The sequence below is a fragment of the Chiloscyllium plagiosum genome, unplaced genomic scaffold, assembly GCF_037043375.1.
Source record: "Chiloscyllium plagiosum isolate Xiang-an unplaced genomic scaffold, Cpla_swu_hap1 HiC_scaffold_8, whole genome shotgun sequence".
Taxonomy (NCBI): Eukaryota; Metazoa; Chordata; class Chondrichthyes; order Orectolobiformes; family Hemiscylliidae; genus Chiloscyllium; species Chiloscyllium plagiosum.
In genome coordinates, this window is record NW_028270146.1 from 23,638,689 (window position 1) to 23,659,645 (window position 20,957).

At 42.1% G+C, this 20,957-nt stretch overlaps 1 protein-coding gene across 1 annotated transcript in view; it reads right to left on the reverse strand.

The window, feature by feature from the left end:
• LOC122553399 (prospero homeobox protein 1-like) overlaps positions 1–20,957 on the reverse strand; it is a 68,344-nt gene that overhangs the window by 38,687 nt on the left and 8,700 nt on the right. Inside the window, exons 2-3 of the mRNA XM_087989471.1 lie at positions 13,008–14,778; positions 1,550–1,651 (exon numbers count right to left, since the gene is read on the reverse strand). Of these exons, the coding sequence (XP_087845597.1) occupies positions 1,550–1,651; positions 13,008–14,618 (1,713 nt within the window). The 5' untranslated portion in view covers positions 14,619–14,778. The remainder of the gene's footprint in view (positions 1–1,549; positions 1,652–13,007; positions 14,779–20,957) is intronic.

The window sequence follows — 20,957 nt, forward strand, 5'->3', positions numbered from 1 at the left end:
TGTGTCTTTCCTGGGAGATACTCTCAGGAGATTAAGGGATGAGTTTGTGCTTGGGTCACTGATCACCTTCTGATTTAATTGTCTGTTCAGCTGTCAGCTTCTGTCCACTTCTCAGCTGAAGACTGAGCTGTTTAGAACTTCAACGCTTTTCCACTCAGCACAGTTCCCGAAGGGACATTTCAACTATCCTGTTTGTGAAGATTATTCTCTTTGGGTTAGACTAGTTGGTCCCTTGCTGTCTCGTACATTCCACATAACTTATCAGCCTGTCATTAACTTTACAAAAATCCGGACCTGCTGTGTTAATGCAACTGAGGAAAGGAAAATTAATTAATATACAGCTCAGCCATGATCTAACTGAATGTGCAATAAGATCGAGGGCTAAATGGTCTTCCTCTGTTCTTATGTGCAAGTCCAGTTTGGTTGATGATAAACAATTTATAGATTTTAAAACCAGCACTATCTCCAGCTGAGAAAAAGTATTTGTATGTTGTACCAGTTACAATGAGAGTGGAAAAGAAATGCTTTAAACTGCAAAATTTCCTCAAAGTGAAGTACTTTTATTAGGAAATACTGGCACTGAATTCTCCTTCACTTTCTAATGCTGTAGAGAGGTAAAAGAGCCATGACGAATTGAGTCAGACACCCGGGATTAGCTTCCCATTGTTCCTGAAGACTCTCTCACGCTGAATTGCAAGAATGGGGAAGGGAAGCAAGTTCACTACATGACCTGTCAGTGACCTCAAAGGGGGTCAGTGATGCACAAAAACAGGGATCATACTCATAGAAGACCAAAAGGAAGAGATTGCTAGACTAAGACACTAGGATCAAACAGTTTGCGCATGGTTATTATCATAACAAGTGTTCTACTATTTAGCGAACAAGCTCCATGATCCACAGGATTGCCCATTTCCACAGTGGCTCAGTGGTTAGCACTGCTGCCTCACAAGACATGGGACCTGGGTTTGATTACAGCCTCGAGTGACTGTATATGTGGAGTTTGCACATTCTCCCCATGTCTGTGTGGGTTTCCTCTGGGTGTGCCAGTTTCCTCCCACAGTCCAAAGATGTGTAGGTTAGGTGGATTGGCCATGGGAGAGGTGGGGTTATGGGGATTAGGTGGGGGACTGGGTCTGCATGGAATGGTCTTTGGAGGGTGAGAGCAGACTCGCTAGGATGTTTGGTCTCTTTCCTCACTGGGGATTCTCTGATTCTGAAATGGTGTTCTCATTAAGGATTTTTATTTTTGCAAGAGCCTATTCTCATGAAAGCTGTACCCATCACTTTTTTTTAACTAGGTGTCAATGTGAGAATAAGTAGAGACTTATTGCTGTCCTTTTCCAGCGCAGAGCTGACAGGCCTTCAACCTGTCTCAGAGGCCACCAAGAACCCTGCATGCATAATCTAACCCACTGCACTACTGTACAGACTGTCCCTAACAGACAGTCACACATCCCCTTACTGGAACACGCACGGTTTCTTGTCTCGAACACATACTTCGTGCTCCTCAAGTGTTGCCAAGGATCAGCTACGATTTTAATTTGCTTACCTTAACATCCAGGAAGTATGTTTTCAATGTGGTTGAGCTGGGATAACGGATGTAGAAGAACATCAGCTTGGCCTTCTTCAGGTGATTAGGCGTTAGTCCGTCCTGAACATGGAGACTGGTTAAGGGAAGATGCACCAGGATGGTCAACACTGCTACAAAACGTTAAACATTTCTGAATAAAAACTGAAAGAACCGCAGAAGCAAAAGCAGAAATTGCTGGAATAGCTCAGCAGAGTCTGTGGAGAGAAATCAGAGTTAACATTTCAGGCCGAGTGACCCTTCCTCAAAAGCTATTAAATATTCCCAACCTACTTTACGTTGTTACAGATTGCCTATTCTTTATATAAACGGTCTTATTCTACCACTCACCAATTCCTAAAGATGAAACAAACTAAATGGAGATTATTTATTTCTTAGCACACATTGGAAGCACCACAACCTCTGCCTTTTGTGTAATCCCGATCCATTTCAACCAAAGTAGCGAATAACATTTAGTTAGAAAATAATATTAAATTTTTGCCTATTAAATTTGTCACACATCAGATGAATTTTAAAAGATACATTGTCAAGATAATATGTTGTAAAGGACTGAAGAAGGGCTTATGCCCAAAACGTAGATTCTCCTGCTCCTTGGATGCTGCCTGACCTGCTGCGCTTTTCCAGCAACACATTTTTCAGTAATAGAAAATAGATTCAGGATAATGGGTCATTTTTACCCCGGGTACGTGCCATCCCATAGGCAAGACAGGCCCACTAGAAGTGGTAGCACAGTGATGTACAGTCAGGAAGGAGTGTTCAACATTGACTCTGGACCCCACAGTGTCTCAAGGCATTGAGTCAAACTTGTGAAAGGAAATCTCCTGCTGATTACTATCTCCTAGCATTCAGCTCAAGAATCAGTTCTATTTAACATTGAATGCCATTTGGAGGAATCACTTCAGGTACCAAGGGCACACAAAGTACTCTGGGTGGAGATTCAATGTCCATCATCAAGAATGGTTCATTAGCACTTCTACTGACTGAGTTCGTAAAGTCCTCAAGGTCCTAGCTGCTAGGATGGGCCTCCAGGGGTGAGGGAACCAACAAGAGGGAAAAATGTATTGATCTTGTCCTTGCAAATCTACCTGAAGCAGATGCATCTAATGACAGTATCAGTAGGAGTGACCACTCCACAGTCCTTGCAGAAACAGAATCCCTTCTTCACATTGAGGATACCCTGTGTTGTGTTGTATAGCACTAACAAATTGTTAAATGGAATAGATTTTTAGCAGATCTGCTAACTCATACCTGGACACTCATGAGATGATGTGGACTATCAGCAGCAGAATTATATTCAACTACAACCTAACTTCACATTCCCAATTTACCATGACCATTAAGGAAGGATGAGTGCACCTCTGGTAACAACCTTGTTTGGTAATAACGGGAAACACTTGATCACAGACAAAGCCATTTCTTTGTGGAAGAACTTACTTTGTAAAAGATGAAGACTGACCAGGTTTATAAGCTCCTGAGAAGTCTGAAGTCACACGCGGCCTTGGTTTTTGTTGCTATGAAACACGTACATTTGTTTGTGTGTTTGGGGAGCGGGGGGTGGCCTGATCAGGTCAAGAAGCCTGCGCAAGCGAGGCAGCCACACTGGTCGACAGCAACAACTCTAACTGGGCCATGCAAGCTGAACTCTAAAGGTTCAAACAGAGGAGAGTTAACAAGAAAGGAATGGCAGGCAATGGAACTTAAAGAACATGGATAGAGGCAAGGAGGAGAAGGAAGGTGGGTACTGCCTATTTAGGGTGGGGGACACAATGGGGTAATTAAAAGTGCTAGGGAGGGGAGAAAGAGCAAATGAATCGAATACAGGATCAACGCTGACCATGGGATTTGGATGGGAATGTGATTGAGAAACGAGGAGAACTATCAAGGGAAATAGCCGATTGAAGAAAGACAAAAGACACCAGAGAATAGAAGAGGACCATCTACAGTGATGTGGGAAAATTATAGTGTAGAGCGGGAGGGTAAAGAGTGAACAAATCAAGTGCAAAATAAACAGTCTCCTAAAATGCATCACAACAAAAAAGGCCTCACAGAGAATGGCCAGCAAGCTGTTTGCACATATTCCTATACAGCACTATCATATTCAACTGAAGTAACCATAACAGAAAGTGTTAAATACTACTGTGCATGCAATCTGTTAAAGGCTTAGCACTGAGCAAAGGTCACTACAGAACAAAGGCTCTGACAGCTCCAAACACTGACATCCTAACTCATTGATTAATTTAACTCTGAGAAGAAGGGGACTCAAGACTCTCTCAACAGTGCTGACAATGGTGAACATGATTGGACAGTGATAGAGTGAGTGAGTGTGTGTGTGTGTTATTCCACATGCAGCCTTGCAGGAGCATTAGCAGGCTGAGATACATGAAAGCAAAGAACATGGGAATGAAATTGTTACGCAGCTTGTACATTCCAAGGTTGTAGGACTGTATTGCGGGGACAATGAAAGCCAGTAACAGTAAGATTTAGGTAATTGTAATATGCATGGAGAGCAATGATCCAGGCAACAAAGATCTTTCACATTACTGAGGAATGAAGGACAGGAAAACCAGTCAGGTTGCGCCTGACCTTGTAGAGATGAGCATGTGAGCAGTATTTCCATAACAAATGTTTCGGTAACCAAACCTAACGCTTTACTGGCATTGATGAGGCTAAGGAGGAGGAGTAAAGATTAGATGAGATTACTTACAGTGTGGGAACAGGCCCTTTGGCCCAACAAGTCCACACCGACCCGCCAAAGCGCAACCCACCCATACCCCTACATTTACCCCTTACCTAACACTATGGGCAATTTAGCATGGCCAATTCACCTAACCTGCACATCTTTGGACTATGGGAGGAAACCCACACAGACATGGGGAGAGCGTGCAAACTCCACACAGTCAGTTGCCTGAGGCGGGAATTGAACCCGGGTCTCTGGCGCTGTGAGGCAGCAGTGCTAACCACTGTGCCACCGTGCCGCCCAAGAAGCATCCAGCACCAGCCAGAGACAGGGGACTACAGTTGTGGATAAGCAAGTAGTATCTGAAGCAGGAAATCAGAATCTTCAGCACTCTTTAACCATGTACCAAGGCAATGTGTACTGATCGCATTTTATCAACCGAGAGGAGTGAAAGTCAGTGGTGAAGACATCTTCAGTTGCTGAGTTAGGCAGTCACCTATACCACCACCGCCTAACGGCCAATGTGCAGTCATGCAGCATGGGAAGCAGCGTTATGACTGTGCTGCTGAAGATCACAGCGGTATTGAACATGCAATCCACCAGAAAACCTCAAATCTCAATTCAGAACGTTTTATAAATTCCTGTGTGGAACATGGGCCTTGCTGGCTAGCCAGCATTTATTGGCCATCCCCATGTGCTGTTGGTGAACTGCAAGCTACATCTGTGGTATCTCCCAATCAGCAGCCCACACGTGCATTTGTGAGCTCAACCCCGATGGAGGAGTTGTGGATGGGAATGGTTCAGGACTTTTTTCCCCAAGAAGAATGAGAGAGCCCTGAGACCATTCTGATGGGGAATGGACATGTAAAAGGGCCAGCTGTCCATCCTTTATTGCCCAGATGGCAGTAAAGAGTCAATCACATTGCTGTGGAGTCACGTGTAGGCCAGATCAGGTAAGAATGGCAGTTTCTTTCTCTAAAGGATATTAGTGAACCAGATGAGGTTTTCCTGACAATCAGCAACACCTTCACGGTCATCATTAAACTTTTAATTCCATTTGTTTTTATTAGTTTCAAATACCACCATCTACATGGCAGAATATTATTTGGGTCCCTGGATTAATATTCTAGTAATAATACCACTAGCTGCATCTCCCCGCAGCTGATTGGAGTGTTTCTGCTGAAGGATATTGATAAATCAAAAGTTAAAATTGTTATGTTCTGACCTAAAGGATGCTCTGATTGAATATTTTCTCTTTCTCACATATATATCTGTAATGCAAGTGTATATATCTATACCATTGCATACGCACAGAAAAGAATCTCTTGTCCATCTGGTGTATTTCTTTGTTTAGAGAATCTGTCTCTATCAATCTCTGTGTTTCTGTGTTTCAGTTTCTCCAGCTCTCGTTCTACTTTTCCATGCTTGGATCCCTGACTACATATTTCCATGCAATTATTCCCCATGTATCGAGAATTCAATTAAACTGGTTGCTTTTGCTTCATTTGAATAATAAAAGATGGGCATATCAGATTTCAACCCATCTAATAGTTTGCGGCACTACTTGAGACACTGCAGACTACATTTGAAATTATATTTTGAAAGGGCTACTTGACTTGTAAAATAAAGAGAAGTGCATCAATGCTGATCACTCCCAATGATCAACCAGGTAAGAGGACATTATCAGCTGGAAACTATGAGATAATGTATGCATTAACATCAGAGAAGTCACTGGAATAAGAGTGGGACTGGAGCAGTGAGTAGTAATGGAAAGCTCGGAGCTACTCAGCTTTCCTTGAGTATCACTAAATCTTATTTAAAACAAAGCACTCTAATAATTTATAGTTTGCTAACTCATCTTAAATTAAACAAAAAACTTTTTACATACTAAATAAGCAAAAAACAAAAGGTGATCCAATTTTATTTGGGAATATGAATCACTTTAGGGGTTTCTGTATTAAGTCGTTCTACTTTCCCATTTCTTAATGTGTCAATGCATTTTTGTCTGTCTTCAACCCTTAGGACTGAAAGTGCTCTGGGGGTGGGGAAGCAATGTTGGTGGAGTTACAAGTGGAGCAAGTACTTATGAAGAGCATTATGCTAAACTCTCAGTTATTGAGTGAAAAGTTTACTGAACCCCCAATTGTTATATTCTGGAAGCACATCAAATGATCAAGATTTTTTATTTTGTTAGCTGTCCACATCACAAAAAAATGCTTTATTCATAGATGTAATAGGAATTTGCTGAGAGTTCTGTTTCACTGGTGTTGTACTTTCTCTACCCCAATCCACCTCCCCAAAACATCCCTCCCCAAAGCTGCCTCAAAAAGGTCGTGACTGGAGCTGTCTGTTCAATGGCACGACTGTATAGTGGCCATCAAACAGACTTGTTATGAATCTTAATAGAGGGGATCATCCAAGTCCTGGATCATTATGGACCAACACAACCACCTCTTGCATTATGCTGACCTGAATATACAATTCCAAAGCTGCTGTCCATGTTTCTTCAAACGTTATCAAGTTCCTTTTGATCATTTCACCCTACTTATGTGTGTGAGAGAGAGGTGCCTGCAGGAAATCTGCTTGGCAAACCTTTTTTATTCCACTTTCAGATGGCAGGGTAACCAAATGAGCACCACATTTGGCACAATGTCAAGCATCATTAATGTGGCCAAGTGTTTTGGTATTATTTATAACATTAAACTTGCAAACAAAGGAAAGAGTGGCATTTTAAAATATTCCCTCAGGCAATCCGTTTAGGAGTGTGATGCATTGTGTCAAAGGAAAAGAAAACTGTTGGAACAATGGACGGACACAAACCTTTATTCAAGATCATGTTGGTAACCCCTCCAGCTCAGGGATTTCTATCTATTCATTTTAGTAGGTGGTCACAGGCTGAGATGCTCAATTTATTTAAATTGCAGGGGACACTCAAAGTGCAAGGACTCTTCTACGAAAAACTGGGACACAATTTTCCCATAGGAACAGCGTGCCAGGTGACTAACATATCACCTCCACCACCGAGTTAACTCACCCAATCACACACATTAAGATATACTCCTTAAGAGCTAACAAACAGTTTAGGAGAGATTTTTGGACCATCACCAGCTTTGACACTGGTGGGGCTAGAGGCAGGCAGCCTGTGGTTCCAAAAGACTATTGGTGGAGGTCTGCTCCTCAGGGAGTCAAGAAGCCAAGCAAATGTTTTTTATCTTCTTGTTGCATGGTGAGGGTCATAGGGAGAGAGGTGGTCAGAGACAAGAGTAAGAGGTAGCTTTGAGTCTTGATTCCACTTCTGCCTCCAATTGTCCCCAACTGTGTAAATTACAGCCCCTCCCCAAATTTGGCAGACAGGTCACCATAACTTCCCTATTGGAAAAATACCCCCCAATCTCACTCATTCGGAAGGTAGGTAATGAGGGAAACAGTGATTGAGGTACTGGTGAGGAATTGAAACTGTCCCGAATGGCGCTTCTTAGCAAGCACTTGATTGGTGATCCCTGTACTTCCCCAGAGATAACTCACTCAAATATTGCCCCCTTATTGATACCTCTCTCTCTCTCAACAACTCCAATTAGAAGGATCAGCAAGACGGCTTTTGTGTGGAGCCGCAGAAAATGGGGCAGATACTAAACGAGTATTTTGCATTATTGTTTACTGTGGAAAAGGACATGGAAGGTATAGAATGTAGGGAAATACATGGTGACATCTTGGAAAATGTCCATATTACGGAGGAGGAAGTGCTGGATATCTTGAAACGCATAAAGGTGGATAAATCCGCAGGACCTGATCAGGTGTACCCTAGAACTCTATGGGAAGCTAGAGAAGTGATTGCTGGGCCTCTTGCTGAGATATTTGTATCATCGATAGTCACAGGTTAGGTGCCGGAAGACTGGGGGTTGGCTAACGTGGTGCCACTGCTTAAGAAGGGTGGTAAGGACAAGCCAGGGAAATATAGACCGGTGAGCCTGACGTCGGTGGTGGGCAAGTTATTGGAGAGAATCCTGAAGGACAGGATGTATACGTATTTGGAAATACGTGTATTTGGAAATACACCCGCATGGGCCCCAGCTATGCCTGCCTCTTCGTAGGGTATGTGGAACAATCCATCTTCCGCAACTACACTGGCCCCACCCCCCATCTTTTCCTTCGCTACATTGATGACTGTATCGGCGCTACCTCGTGCTCCCACGAGGAGGTTGAACAGTTCATCCACTACACTAACACCTTCCACCCCGACCTCAAATTCACCTGGACAGTCTCGGACTCCTCCCTCCCCTTCCTAGACCTTTCTGTTTCTATCTCAGGCGACCGAATCAACACGGACATCTACTACAAACCAACCGACTCCCACAGCTACCTGGACTACACCTCCTCCCATCCTGCCCCCTGTAAAAACGCCATCCCATTCTCCCAATTCCTTCGTCTCCGCCGCATCTGCTCCCAGGAGGACCAGTTCAAAATACGTACAACACAGATGGCCTCCTTCTTCAAGGACCGCAATTTCCCCCCCGACGTGGTCGACGGTGCCCTCCACCGCATCTCCTCCACTTCCCGCTCCTCCGCCCTTGAGCCACGCCCCTCCAACCGCCACCAGGACAGAACCCCACTGGTCCTCACCTACCACCCCACCAATCTCCATGTACAGCGCATCATCCGCCGTCACTTCCGCCACCTCCAAACAGACCCGGAGCACCAAGGATATATTTCCCTCCCCTCCCCTATCAGCTTTCCGTAGAGACCACTCCCTCCGCGACTCCCTTGTCAGATCCACACCCCCCACCGACCCAACCTCCACTCCCGGCACCTTCCCTTGCAACCGCAGGAGGTGCAACACTTGCGCCCACACCTCCCCCCTCACTTCTCTCCAAGGCCCCAAAGGAAACTTCCATATCCGCCACAGATTCACCTGCACCTCCACCCACATCATCTACTGCATCCGCTGCAGCCGGTGTGGCCTCCTCTATATTGGGGAGACAGGCCGCCTACTTGCGGAGCGATTCAGAGAGCACCTCTGGGCCACCCGGACGAACCAACCCAACCACCCTGTAGCACAGCATTTCAACTCCCCCTCCCACTCCACCGAGGATATGCAGGTCATTGGACTCATCCACCGCCAAACCACAACAACGCGACGGTCGGAGGAGGAGCGTCTTATCTTCCGACTGGGAACCCTCCAACCACAGGGGATGAACTTGGACTTCACCAGTTTCTTCATCCCCCCTCCCCCCAACTTGTCTCAGCCGAATCCCTCCAGCCCGGCACTGCCTTCCTGACCTGCAGTCTTCTTCTTGACCTCTCCGCCTCCATCCTACTCCGACCTATCACCCTCACCTTGACCTCTTTCCACCTATCACATTTCCAACGCCCCTCCTCCAAGTCCCTCCTCCCTACCTTTTATCTTCTCCTGCTGAACACTCTCTGCTCATTCCTGAAGAAGGGTCTGTGCCCGAAACATCGAATCTCCTGTTCCCTGGATGCTGTCTGACCTGCTGTGCTGTTCCAGCAATAAAGTTTCAACTTTGATCTCCAGCATCTGCAGACCTCACTTTCTCCACGTATTTGGAAAGGCAAGGACTGATTAGAATAGTCAACATGGCTTTGTGCATGGGAAATCATGTCTCACAAACTTGATTGAATTTTTTGAAGAGGTAACAATGAGGATTGATGAGGGCAGAGCGGTAGATGTGATCTATATGGACTTCAGTAAGGCTTTCAACAAGGTTCCCCATGGGAGACTGGTTGGCAAGATTAGATCTCATGGAATACAGGGAGAACTAGCCATTTGGATACAGAACTGATTCAAAGATAGAAGACAGAGGGTGGTGGTGGAGGGTTGTTTTTCAGACTGGAGGCCTGTGACCAGTGGAGTGCCACAAAGATCGGTGCTGGGTCCTCTACTTTTCATCATTTATATAAATGATTTGGATGCAAGCATAAGAGGTATAATTAGTAAGTTTGCAGATGATGCCAAAATTGGAGGTGTAGTGGACAGCGAAGAAGTTTACCTCAGATTACAACAGGATCTTGATCAGATGGGCCAATGGGCTGAGAAGGGCAGATGGAGTTTAATTCAGATAAATGCGAAGTGCTGCTTTTTGGGAAAGCAAATCTTAGCAGGACTTATACACTTAATGGTAAGGTCCTAGGGAGTGTTGCTGAACAAAGAGACCTTGGAGTGCAGGTTCATAGCTCCTTGAAAGTGGAGTGGCAGGTATATAGGATAGTGAAGAGGGTGTTTGGTATGCTTTCCTTTATTGGTTAGAATGTTGAGTACAGGAGTTGGGAGGTAATGTTGCAGCTGTACAGGACATTGGTTAGGCCACTGTTGGAATATTGCATGTAGCTCTGGTCTCTTTCCTATTGGAAAGATGTTGTGAAACTTGAAAGGGTTCAGAAAAGACTTACAAGGATGTTGCAGGGTTGGAGGATTTGAGCTATCGGGAGAGGCTGAACAGGCTGGGGCTGTTTTCTCTGGAGCATCAGAGGCTGAGGGGTGACCTTATAGAGGTTGACAAAATTTTGAGGGGCATGGATAGGGTAAATAGGCAAAGTCTTTTCCCTGGGGTGGGGGAGTCCCGACTAGAGGGCATAGGTTTAGGGTGACAGGGGAAAGATATAAAAGAGACCTACGGGCAACTTTTTCATGCAGAGGGTGCTACGTGTATGGAATGAGCTGCCAGAGGAAGTGGTGGAGGCTGGTACAATTGCAACATTTAAAAGACATTTGGATGGGTATATGAATAGGAAGGGCTTAGAAGGATATGGGCCGGGAGCTAGCAGATGGAACTAGATTGGATTGGGATATCTGGTCAGCATGAACGGGTTTGACCAAAGGGTCTGTTTCCATGCTGTACATCTTTATGACTCTATGACTCTATGACTCTAAGAGTTTTTCCACCCTTCGGAAGCACCATAGCAATGGAGATATCAATGTGAACCCACCACCTTCTTTACATGGAAGTCCCAAGCTCAGCCATGTTGTTGTGGCTAGGTTGTAGAAACATCCAGGTGTTTCTCCAAAGTAGATGAGTGGGTGAATAAGTGAGGGGTTGGCATTCTGGGCTGCTGTTTACAACTGTCAGGGGCCAAAGTGCAAACAGCTAAAGCATGGTCATCAATTTTCTATGCTCTGGAGTTTCTTCCCTAAATCTGAGTTCTTCACCTCCCTCTCACAGAAATCAGAAATTTACAGAATGAAAGGAGGCTATTTAGCCTATTGTGTATGCCAGCCAACAAGTAACCACCCAGTCTAAAACCTCTTACCTGTTCTTGGTCTAAAAAGATATTGTAGGTTATGGCAGTTCAGATGCACATCCAAGTATCTTTTAAATGTTATGACGGTTTCTGCGCTACCACCTCTTCAGATCTCAGCACTCTCTGCAATTGAACATACCCTTTTGAATCTCCTCTGGGTTCCCAAAACATACCTGAAATCTATCCCTGCTGTTTGTGGACCCTTGAACCAAGGGATAGAAGTCCCCTATTGACTCTGAATCCTTTATAATTTTATATATTGCAAATCTTTTAGGATATGTTTTAAAACTACTTCTTAACCAAGCCTTTCCCTCCCCAAATAGAAAAAAAATAAAAACAATATTTAAAAAAGGTTTTTGGGTCAATTATAGATTCATATAGCATAGAAACAGACTCTTCAGTTCAACCAGTCCATGCTGAACATAATCCCAAACTAAACTGGTCCCATCTACCTGCCCATATCCCTTCAAATCTTTCTTATTCATGTATCTATCCAATTTAGAGTCTTTTAAACTTGAAAGGGTTCAGAAAAGATTAACAAGGATGTTGCCAGGGTTGGAGAGTTTGAGCTTTAGAGAGAGGCTGAATAGGCTGTGGCTATTTTCCTGGAGTGTCGGAGGCTGAGGTGACTTTATAAAAGTTTATAAAATCATGAGGGGCATGGATAAGGTCAATAGTCTTTACTCACGGTAGGGGAATCCAAAACTTGAGGGCATAGGTTTAAAAGGTGAGTGAGGAAAGATATAAAAGGGACCTAAGGGGCAACTTTTGGACACACAAGAAGTACGGAATGAACTGCCGGGGGAACTGGTGGAGGCTGATACAACACAGCATTTAAAAGGTATCTGAATGGGTACATGAATATGAATGGGAAGGGTTTAGAGGGATATGGGTCAAATGCTGACAAATGGGACTAGATTGATTTAGGATATCTGGTCGGCATGGAAGAGTTGGATCGAAGGGTCTGGCTGCGTGCTGTACAGCTCTATGACAGTGGCAGTGGCAGTGATGTGAAATTCAACACTGCACTTGAAACATAAAAGTTCGAATTAAATATAGATGGTATATAAACACTCATATTATTGATGCAATTGAACCGGGAAAAGTACACATTTTCTTGAGAGTGGCGAGTTTGCTAAATCATGTAAACTAATATCTACGGTTTCAGAAACTTGAATTTACACAACTGATAAGATCACATTCTCCTTCTCTTCGCTGTTCAATTTTACTTAGATGACTTGAATTTCACTTCAACTGAAGATTCTGACTGGGAGGAATATTAATATTGACAGGCATCATACTTCAGAAAGCCCCTAAGAATGTGGAGGCAGTGGGGAAAGGATGAAGTCTTGCAGAATCTTGCAAAGAAAGGTGTCCTTCTGAAGTCTGATTTTAATTAAAGTGGAACTTTACTCTGTGTCTAACACCCGTCATGTCTGACTTTGAACTTAACGGGTTTTGCAAAGTGATACTTCGAAAGGATACATTAACTGATTTGAATGGAGTGACATCTTCCATGGAATGCAACTCTCCACGTTCAGACTTAATGCGAGAAAGACAGAGATTCTCTGCTGGACTTCGACCTAATTGTGGGAACGGCTGTTCTGCCATATGATGGGAGATAACCTTCGATCTCATTTTGACTGCATCCCATGAAGGAGGCGTTGATTCAGAAGATGAATCCTTTTCAGTAGCTGAGAGGCAATGTCTTATGTCATTGTGTGCACCATATCTCAATAGAGGTTCAGGCAATTCAGTCAGAGGCATCTGCGAGCCTAACGCTAATGATAAAGGTATCTTGGTGTTAGGCATTTGGCATGCCTGTTTAATAACAGAGTTACCAATGCTAGATTGGTTTTGGGATGATTTCCTCACTACTAATGGTATTGCTTCTGTCTGATCCTGAATGTCATAGATAGAAGGGCTTTGAGAGTTGTCATAACATCTGTGTATCGTCATTGAATCTTGAGAGTGGCGAAGGTCATGACTGGCCATCCTCAAGTTTGAGTTCTCATTAGGCATGAGACCCTTAGGCAGAGAGGCTGGCAAGCTTTGAAATGCTTGGGAAGAGACGTTTGAAGGTTTCACAGAGAACAACTGCACTGCTGAATCTACAATGTGAGCTACTGCGTTGGTTAATTCATATTTAAGGGCGTCTGCAAGATAGCCACCCTTGACAAGAGAGAACGAAAAATGTGTATGATTGTTGAATTTCCTGTCTACATCGTGATGTTTGTTTGCATCTTTTGGCATTGTCAGTTCTTTTTCTTGGCCAAACGATTGAGCACAGTCATAACCTTGGTCCATTTCTGAAAGGCATCTTTCTAGAGTATTTTCTCCATTCTCCCCATTGCAGTCAGGACCACCCAAATGGAAGCTGTAATCAGAAGTGTCCCCCTGGTCCTCTTGTTCAGACTCACTGGCATCATACATCTGGAAAAACTTTTCTTGAAGTTCAAGGAGTTTTCCCTGCATATCCTGTAACTGCTGCTTTAATTTATGACATTCCCGTCTCTTGTGATTCTTGAGTGATGCAGTTAATTTGGGAAATTTCCAGGGATTCTCCTGCTTTTGCTGTTGTTGAGGAAGTCTCTGCTTCCGTTTATTCTCTTTGTATCTATCTCCCAAAATTCCAGGTCGTTGGCAACAGTCCCTCTCAAGCTCACTGTTGAGGATGGTGTTCGGAGAACTGCTCATTCCTCGGATGATGTTCTCTACTCTTGCCCTCTTTGCTTGCAAATGTTTGTCGAGCAATCGGTCCCCTTCAGTGTTGGTTGAAATATGGTACTGACTGAAAGGCGAGCCAAGGTCCTGTACACTATCTTTGGAGCAGTCACTGCTTCTGTCCTCCTGAAATGATTCTGCAGTGGAATGGGACAGATTCCTTGACGAGAAGTCAAAGTCTTGAGTTGTTAAACTATTTTTCTTGGTAGCTTTGCCCAGAAAATGAGAAATGATAGCCCTGCTGGAATGGGATGGCACAGAATCCTCAAAAGCATTTCTTTTCAGGTGCACAGAGAGCTGATTTGTTTTGTCTCCTTCTGCGTAGCAGCTGCTGGAACTTTGCATTTCCTGTTTGGATATGTTGTGGTTCATTGCATAGATCAAGGGGGCTTGGACACAGGACTCAAAACAGTTCCTGACTTTTGTTGCAAAGTTTAAAGTTAAAAGAAGGTATCAAGCCTAGTATTCAGGCAATCCGATTAAGTCAAAATACTACTGACACAGTCTTTCGAAACAGCTAGAGGTCTGGATCCTGGATAATAAAAGAGAAGAGTGAGGTTACTTTCCCAGAAAATTTATTTTAAGTCACATGGAGTGTACAACACAGCAACAAACCATTTAGCTTGACAAATTGATGCTCTCTACATGCTCCTCAAAGCAGTCTTCGATCTACCTTCATCTCACTCCATCAATATATACTGCTATTCCTTTCTCATGTGCTTATCAAGCTTCCCCTTAAATAAATCTATACCAATTGCCTCAACTACTCAGTTTTTGTCCAAATACTTATACTTCTGAATTAAGATGTTTATCTTGAATCGCTATTGGATTTTTTATTGATCGGCATATGAAGGACCTCAAGATTTCATTTCATCCACCCCCACACCCCCCCCCCCCCCCCCCCCCCCCCCAATCAACTGTAAACTTTATCTTCTACATCAAACCCTTTTATTACTTTAAAGAAGCCCATCATGCCCTCCTAAGCCTTTTGTTTTGTAGAATAGAGCCCCTGCCTACTCAGTCTTTCCTAATTAATATATCATCACTGTGTCTTGGCATCACCTTTGTGAATATTCCTCTACACATTTTCCAGTCATTCTTTGTACCGTTAAAAATGATTTTAGATATCTTTGCATTGGTAACCTCAAATCCTTCTGCTCCTTTACTCCATTATACGCTTATTATTGAGGCTATATGTGGCCTCCTTTCTCTAACTAAAACACATAACTTCACACATAGCCATACTGAAATTCATTTGCCAATTCCATGCTTATTCTGTAGGTTTGTTAGAGTCCACTTATTCATAAAGCTAATATGTTCTCTTCATGTGAAAAGTTCTAAATGTGCTGGAACAAAGACACATATACATCTAGGAACCAATACAACCATCCATTCACCTCAGCACCATCTAAATAGGCAGCAGGAATCCACAAGGACGTGTCTGACCTCACATTCAAATGCCAAGTTCCCCTCTACAGATCCTTTCCTCACCACTTCTGAGATCTAGCAGCCTCTTTGTGGTCCTATTAAACCCCAGGATACTCCTCTACCAGTAACCCCAGCCACTTTTTTAAATTCCCCATGACCATTCACCGGTGTTTGCAATCTTGTCAGCTTTGATCCATCACTGAGATCATTGGTTTTCACCAGTGGTTAATTCTGCTCTGTATCAGCTCGTCTCCTGTTGAAATCCTCATCTGCGCCTTTCTTACTTCTTTTACTTGGCAAAATCAACATACTCTTGGCCAGTCTCCCACATCAGACTCCCAATGAACTCAGTCTTCCAAAACTCTACTTTCTTGTCCTAATTCGTCTTTTTCACTCATACCCCTCACTGATCAAAATTAGCTCCTGGTTAATCAATAACTCAATTTTAAAACTTTCATCCTTGATTTGAGATCCTTTCATGGGCTGACCCTCCTTTCCTCTGCATCAGCCACTGAGATGATGCAGTACTCAAATTCTGGTCTCTTGTGTATTCCTGATTTTAAATACTCCTCCATTCAGGCCATTGTGTCTTTAGATGCCAAGGGCCTAAGTTCTGGATTTCCTTGCTACCTTTTCTGTCTCTTCTTACCACTAGGGTTCACCTTACAATTTAACATATTGACCAAGCTCTTGGTCATCTGCCTGATGTATCGACTCAGTTGTCTTGCTTTCAAATTTAGTTTAGTAACACTCCTATGAACTCCTTGACATGTTTTACTACATTAGAGGTGTTATATAACTAGAAGATGTTGTTATTACTGAAGGATTGAATTATTTCCATTTTTAGCAGAGCACAGGGATGCCTTCAAATACATCTCAATCTCCCTCTTGTTCTCCCATACAAAACTTGCCCCTAATTCACACTACTTGCAAACCAACTTGCTCTAATTATCAAACAGGTATCGTTGTCAGTTGAAAATTGAAGTTACATTAAATGGAGAAAGACTCTCACTTCATGCTGTTCTTTCAGTCTTCAACCAGGCAAACACATATGGAAATGTGGCTCTCTCCTTTGTAAAATATTCTTAATGTTATTTCATTCCAATGAACCTTTTGCGATGTACTTTAAGTATATTTAACTTAAACTTTGCAATGCCTGTCTACCTCAGAGTAGCTTTCATAATTAAGACACTCCTTAAAACCTACCTTTTTAGTCAAGCTTTGGTAACTCAGTACCTTAATTATAAAATTAATAAGGCTCTAATATCCCATTTTTCAATTCAGACTCGAATGTTGTCTTATAAATGCCTCTGTAGGTATCCATTTCATTCAGACAAAGATAATTGTTGCACCTTCTTTCACAAAAATACTGAACATAAGTTCTGCAGGTTAATGAAAAATATTCCATCAGTACAACTGACTGACTGGTACTGGTTTATGTTATTGTGGTCAGACTGTATAATGGCTGGAAATGTGTTGCTGGAAAAGCGCAGCAGGTCAGGCAGCATCCAGGGAACAGGAGAATCGACGTTTCGGGCATAAGCCCTTCTTCAGGAAAGAAGAAGGGCTTATGCCCGAAACGTCGATTCGCCTGTTCCCTGGATGCTGCCTGACCTGCTGCGCTTTTCCAGCAACACATTTCCAGCTCTGATCTCCAGCATCTGCAGACCTCACTTTCTCCTCAGACTGTATAATCCAAACTAAGCTGGAGACAGCTCTGGGAAAAAATATCAACTTCAACTTCTGGCTTTTGGAAAGGGATGACATTTTCAAATATAATGATAACTCAGTTGACAAATATGTTCATGTTATTGCAAAAATACGATCTTTTATCAATCTTTGACTTCTTTGAATCCTCTGCTTTGGTATTTAAAATGAAGTTCTTGAGAAAAAATGGCAATTGGAGAAAGATAATTCAGAAAACATTGAGTGATTTGATGGAACCTATGGCTCTTGTCTTGTTGTACAATTGCAGGCATGGGTTTATATTAGGAAAGCTCATTATAAATGTGAATATAGGACTTTAGCAGTGGGAATTCTTAGGAACTGTGACAAAAAAAAATAAGATGACATAAAAATAGAAAATGCGACAAATACTTAGCAGGCCAGCTTGTATCTATGGAGAGGGAAATACATAACAATTCAAGTTCATGATCTTTCATCAGATAAAGGTGGTGGTGTTGTGCAATCAGGAGATGTTGGTAAGATGGAACTCAGAAGGGAGAGGGAGGGAGTCAAGATTTCGGGCAGAGGGAGGGATGAAGAGACATTTCAGTCAGGATCTATTTCTTAACTCCATCGCAGAATCAGTTTCACTATGCTGTACATTTGATCAAGAGGACAGCTAATCTCCTCAGGAACGTTTCGATCAACAGTCATTCCCTCTCACGAGCAGCAGAACAAAATTAACTCAGATAATGGATGACACACCTTCTGTTATTCTCCTTTGATTGGGGAAAATTCCATTCGGTGTCTTCTGGCAACAGTACAGTTCTGTTATTTGGTTTACTGCAACACACATTGGAACTAAATTGGACCGTTCCATGTTAGGAAGCTTTTTTGTTCCAGCCATTAGTCTCAACAATAAAAGGTAATTAGCTTTTGAGTTCCTGTACAGATCTTACAAAAGCCACTGTTATGAATCCATTTTATGACTTTGATTTTTGTTTTCCTGCTCTAAATGCAATTGTCTATTGTATCAAGCCTGTCGCTGATAAAAGAAAGTCAAAGGGGTAGAAAGATCCACTTGTCCCATTTTTACTCACTGATGTGTCTCTCCTCCTGGACTGGATCTAAACATATTTGAAAAAGCCTAAAGCACTTTTTTTCTAATACTATGAGGCAGATTATTTCAAACATTTATCATTTTTGAGTAAAAATTTATTTCCAAATACATTGCAATTTCAAATTTATCTTATGCATATTTAAATTTATGCCCTTTGATCCTACCAGCCTAATTCATTTTCAAGTATTACTTCTTGGTTTGCTTAACCTATACTATGTAATGTGCTGTACATCGCAATAGGTCCTTCCCTTAACATGGTTTGATCTCAATAAATAATATTTTCTATGACTAGCCAGGCAAACCTATTTCCAATTTCGACGAAGATGAACCTTTAAGCAGAGTATAACATTCAGAGCTGAACAATAACATACATTTGTTACTAATAAATGCACTGAATATTGCACTACCTAAATCTTTTGAACAGATGAATAGCTCAGCATGCAAACCACAAAACACATTTATTAGAAATATTAATTGTAAGAATTAAGTAAAATGGCAGATTTTACTACATTACGTGACATCATAATTCCCAAGTGGCTTGTTTGAAACAACAACAATTAGGAACGTTTTATCAGTTTTCTGTTGTACTTTATTGTTGGTTATTTGTTCATATGATGTGGGCTAGCAGGTATAGTCCATCCAAAATTATGTTGGAGAAAATGGCGATGAACTGCCTTCTTGAACTGCTTCAGTCCTTTGAACAGCAGGTTTCCTTGTTAAAAATTTTAGGAGGAGACTAATTCACATTCCATGTTTGCCTCCATCTCAACAGTAGTACAGCAAAAATGTGATGTTGTGAGGTGCAGGTCATTCTGTTATATTGCGCGTTTCGTCAGTGCAAGTTGGTTATTACGCGATTGACGAATTGTGGATATTGTTTGGATATTGCGAACTTTCTACTGAAAGGGTAGATCGATTTTATATTGGCGCCCTTCGACAGTGCAACTTTCTATAGCATGAGATTGTAGAGGAACACAACTGCCGCGTTATAGCAGAATGGCCTGTACCATGACTACACTCAGTGTTACTCTTTAATGGTACGAAGTTTATGTTTTAAGAAAAATGTTGTTGCATTGTGTAGGACTGGGAAAGTTTCTATTCAAGGGGCTTTATGAACCCTGTTATATGAATTACAGAAAGTTAAGATGCAAGTAGATATAGCATGAAATTAAGGTGGCAAATGTTATGTTAGATATTGTTAGAGAAGGAGAATAGGAGTAAAGAAATTTTAAAACAATCATGCAGGGCATCAGTGAAATTACACTCGAATACTGTGAGAAGTTTTGATGTCCTTACCAGAGGGATGATTTGCTTGAACTAGAGGGAGTGCAACAAAGATTCACGAGAAGGGATTGAACTGTGAGAAACAATTAGGTAGACTAGAACTATAGTTCCTGGAGATCTGACTGAAACGTAAAATATTCTGATTGCATTCTGACATTGGATGCCGGATGCTGAGTTGTAAGCAAGAGAGAGTGGTCAATAGATTTCTTATGCAATGGACATTACAGGATGGGGGTATGAAGTAGAAAGATGGAATTGTAGTAAAAGATCAGCCCAGATTTTGTTGAAATGAGCTCAAAAGGACCAAATGTTCAACTATAGTTCCTTTATCTTTTAAAAAAAAGTGTCTTTTTTGTAGAAAATTGCCAAAAGCTGGTCATCAGATTGTAGGACTAAACTGGTGTTTGGTCTGAGGAACAGAATGCCATTGAGATTGCATCTTTGCAAATGCCCTTTGGGAGACAGTATATAATTACAGAAAATAGACTGTACATCCAAAGAAGGGTCAGACTGTATGAACTTTGCTTTATTAAAGAACTGTGGATGGCGAAGACCTGAAAAAACTAAGATATAAATTGCTGGAGAAAGTCAACAGGTCTGGAACCATCTGTGAAGAGAAAAACAGAGTTAACATTTAGAGTCCAGTGATACAGATGATGGGTCACCAGACTTGAAATATTAACTCTATCTTCTTTCCATGGATCCTGCCCGACCTGCTGAGTTTCTCCAGCAATTCCTGTATTCGTTTGTATGAATTTTAATCTTTGTTTCAATTACTGAACAGTTTTTTAAAAATTGCATTAGAACCTTCATATTTAATCAAAATAATCATCTGAATAAAGGCAACACAATCTTAAGCTTTCACAAGGAAACATTAAAAATATTAAAAATGGGACTTTGGTAAAATAAAAATTAGTACATGAGGAATCAGTCATGATCCTTCCTGAAGTACTTTTCCCATTGTTTGGATAGTTCAACTTCTCCCTCCAGATTGATTATTTTACATTTGAAATTATTCTGTTTTCTCTGCTCTCCAAACAGATGGATTTCCCGTTCAATGTGATTATGTTCAAACACTACAGTCAAAATTGCCTCTAGGTAATATTCATTGGCTGCTGATGGTTGAGGAAGGTCACTGCTACCTATTCTCCTTTCTACCCCTTTAGATGAACAATAATAAATTAGACAGTTTCTGGTAACAAAACATTAGGACC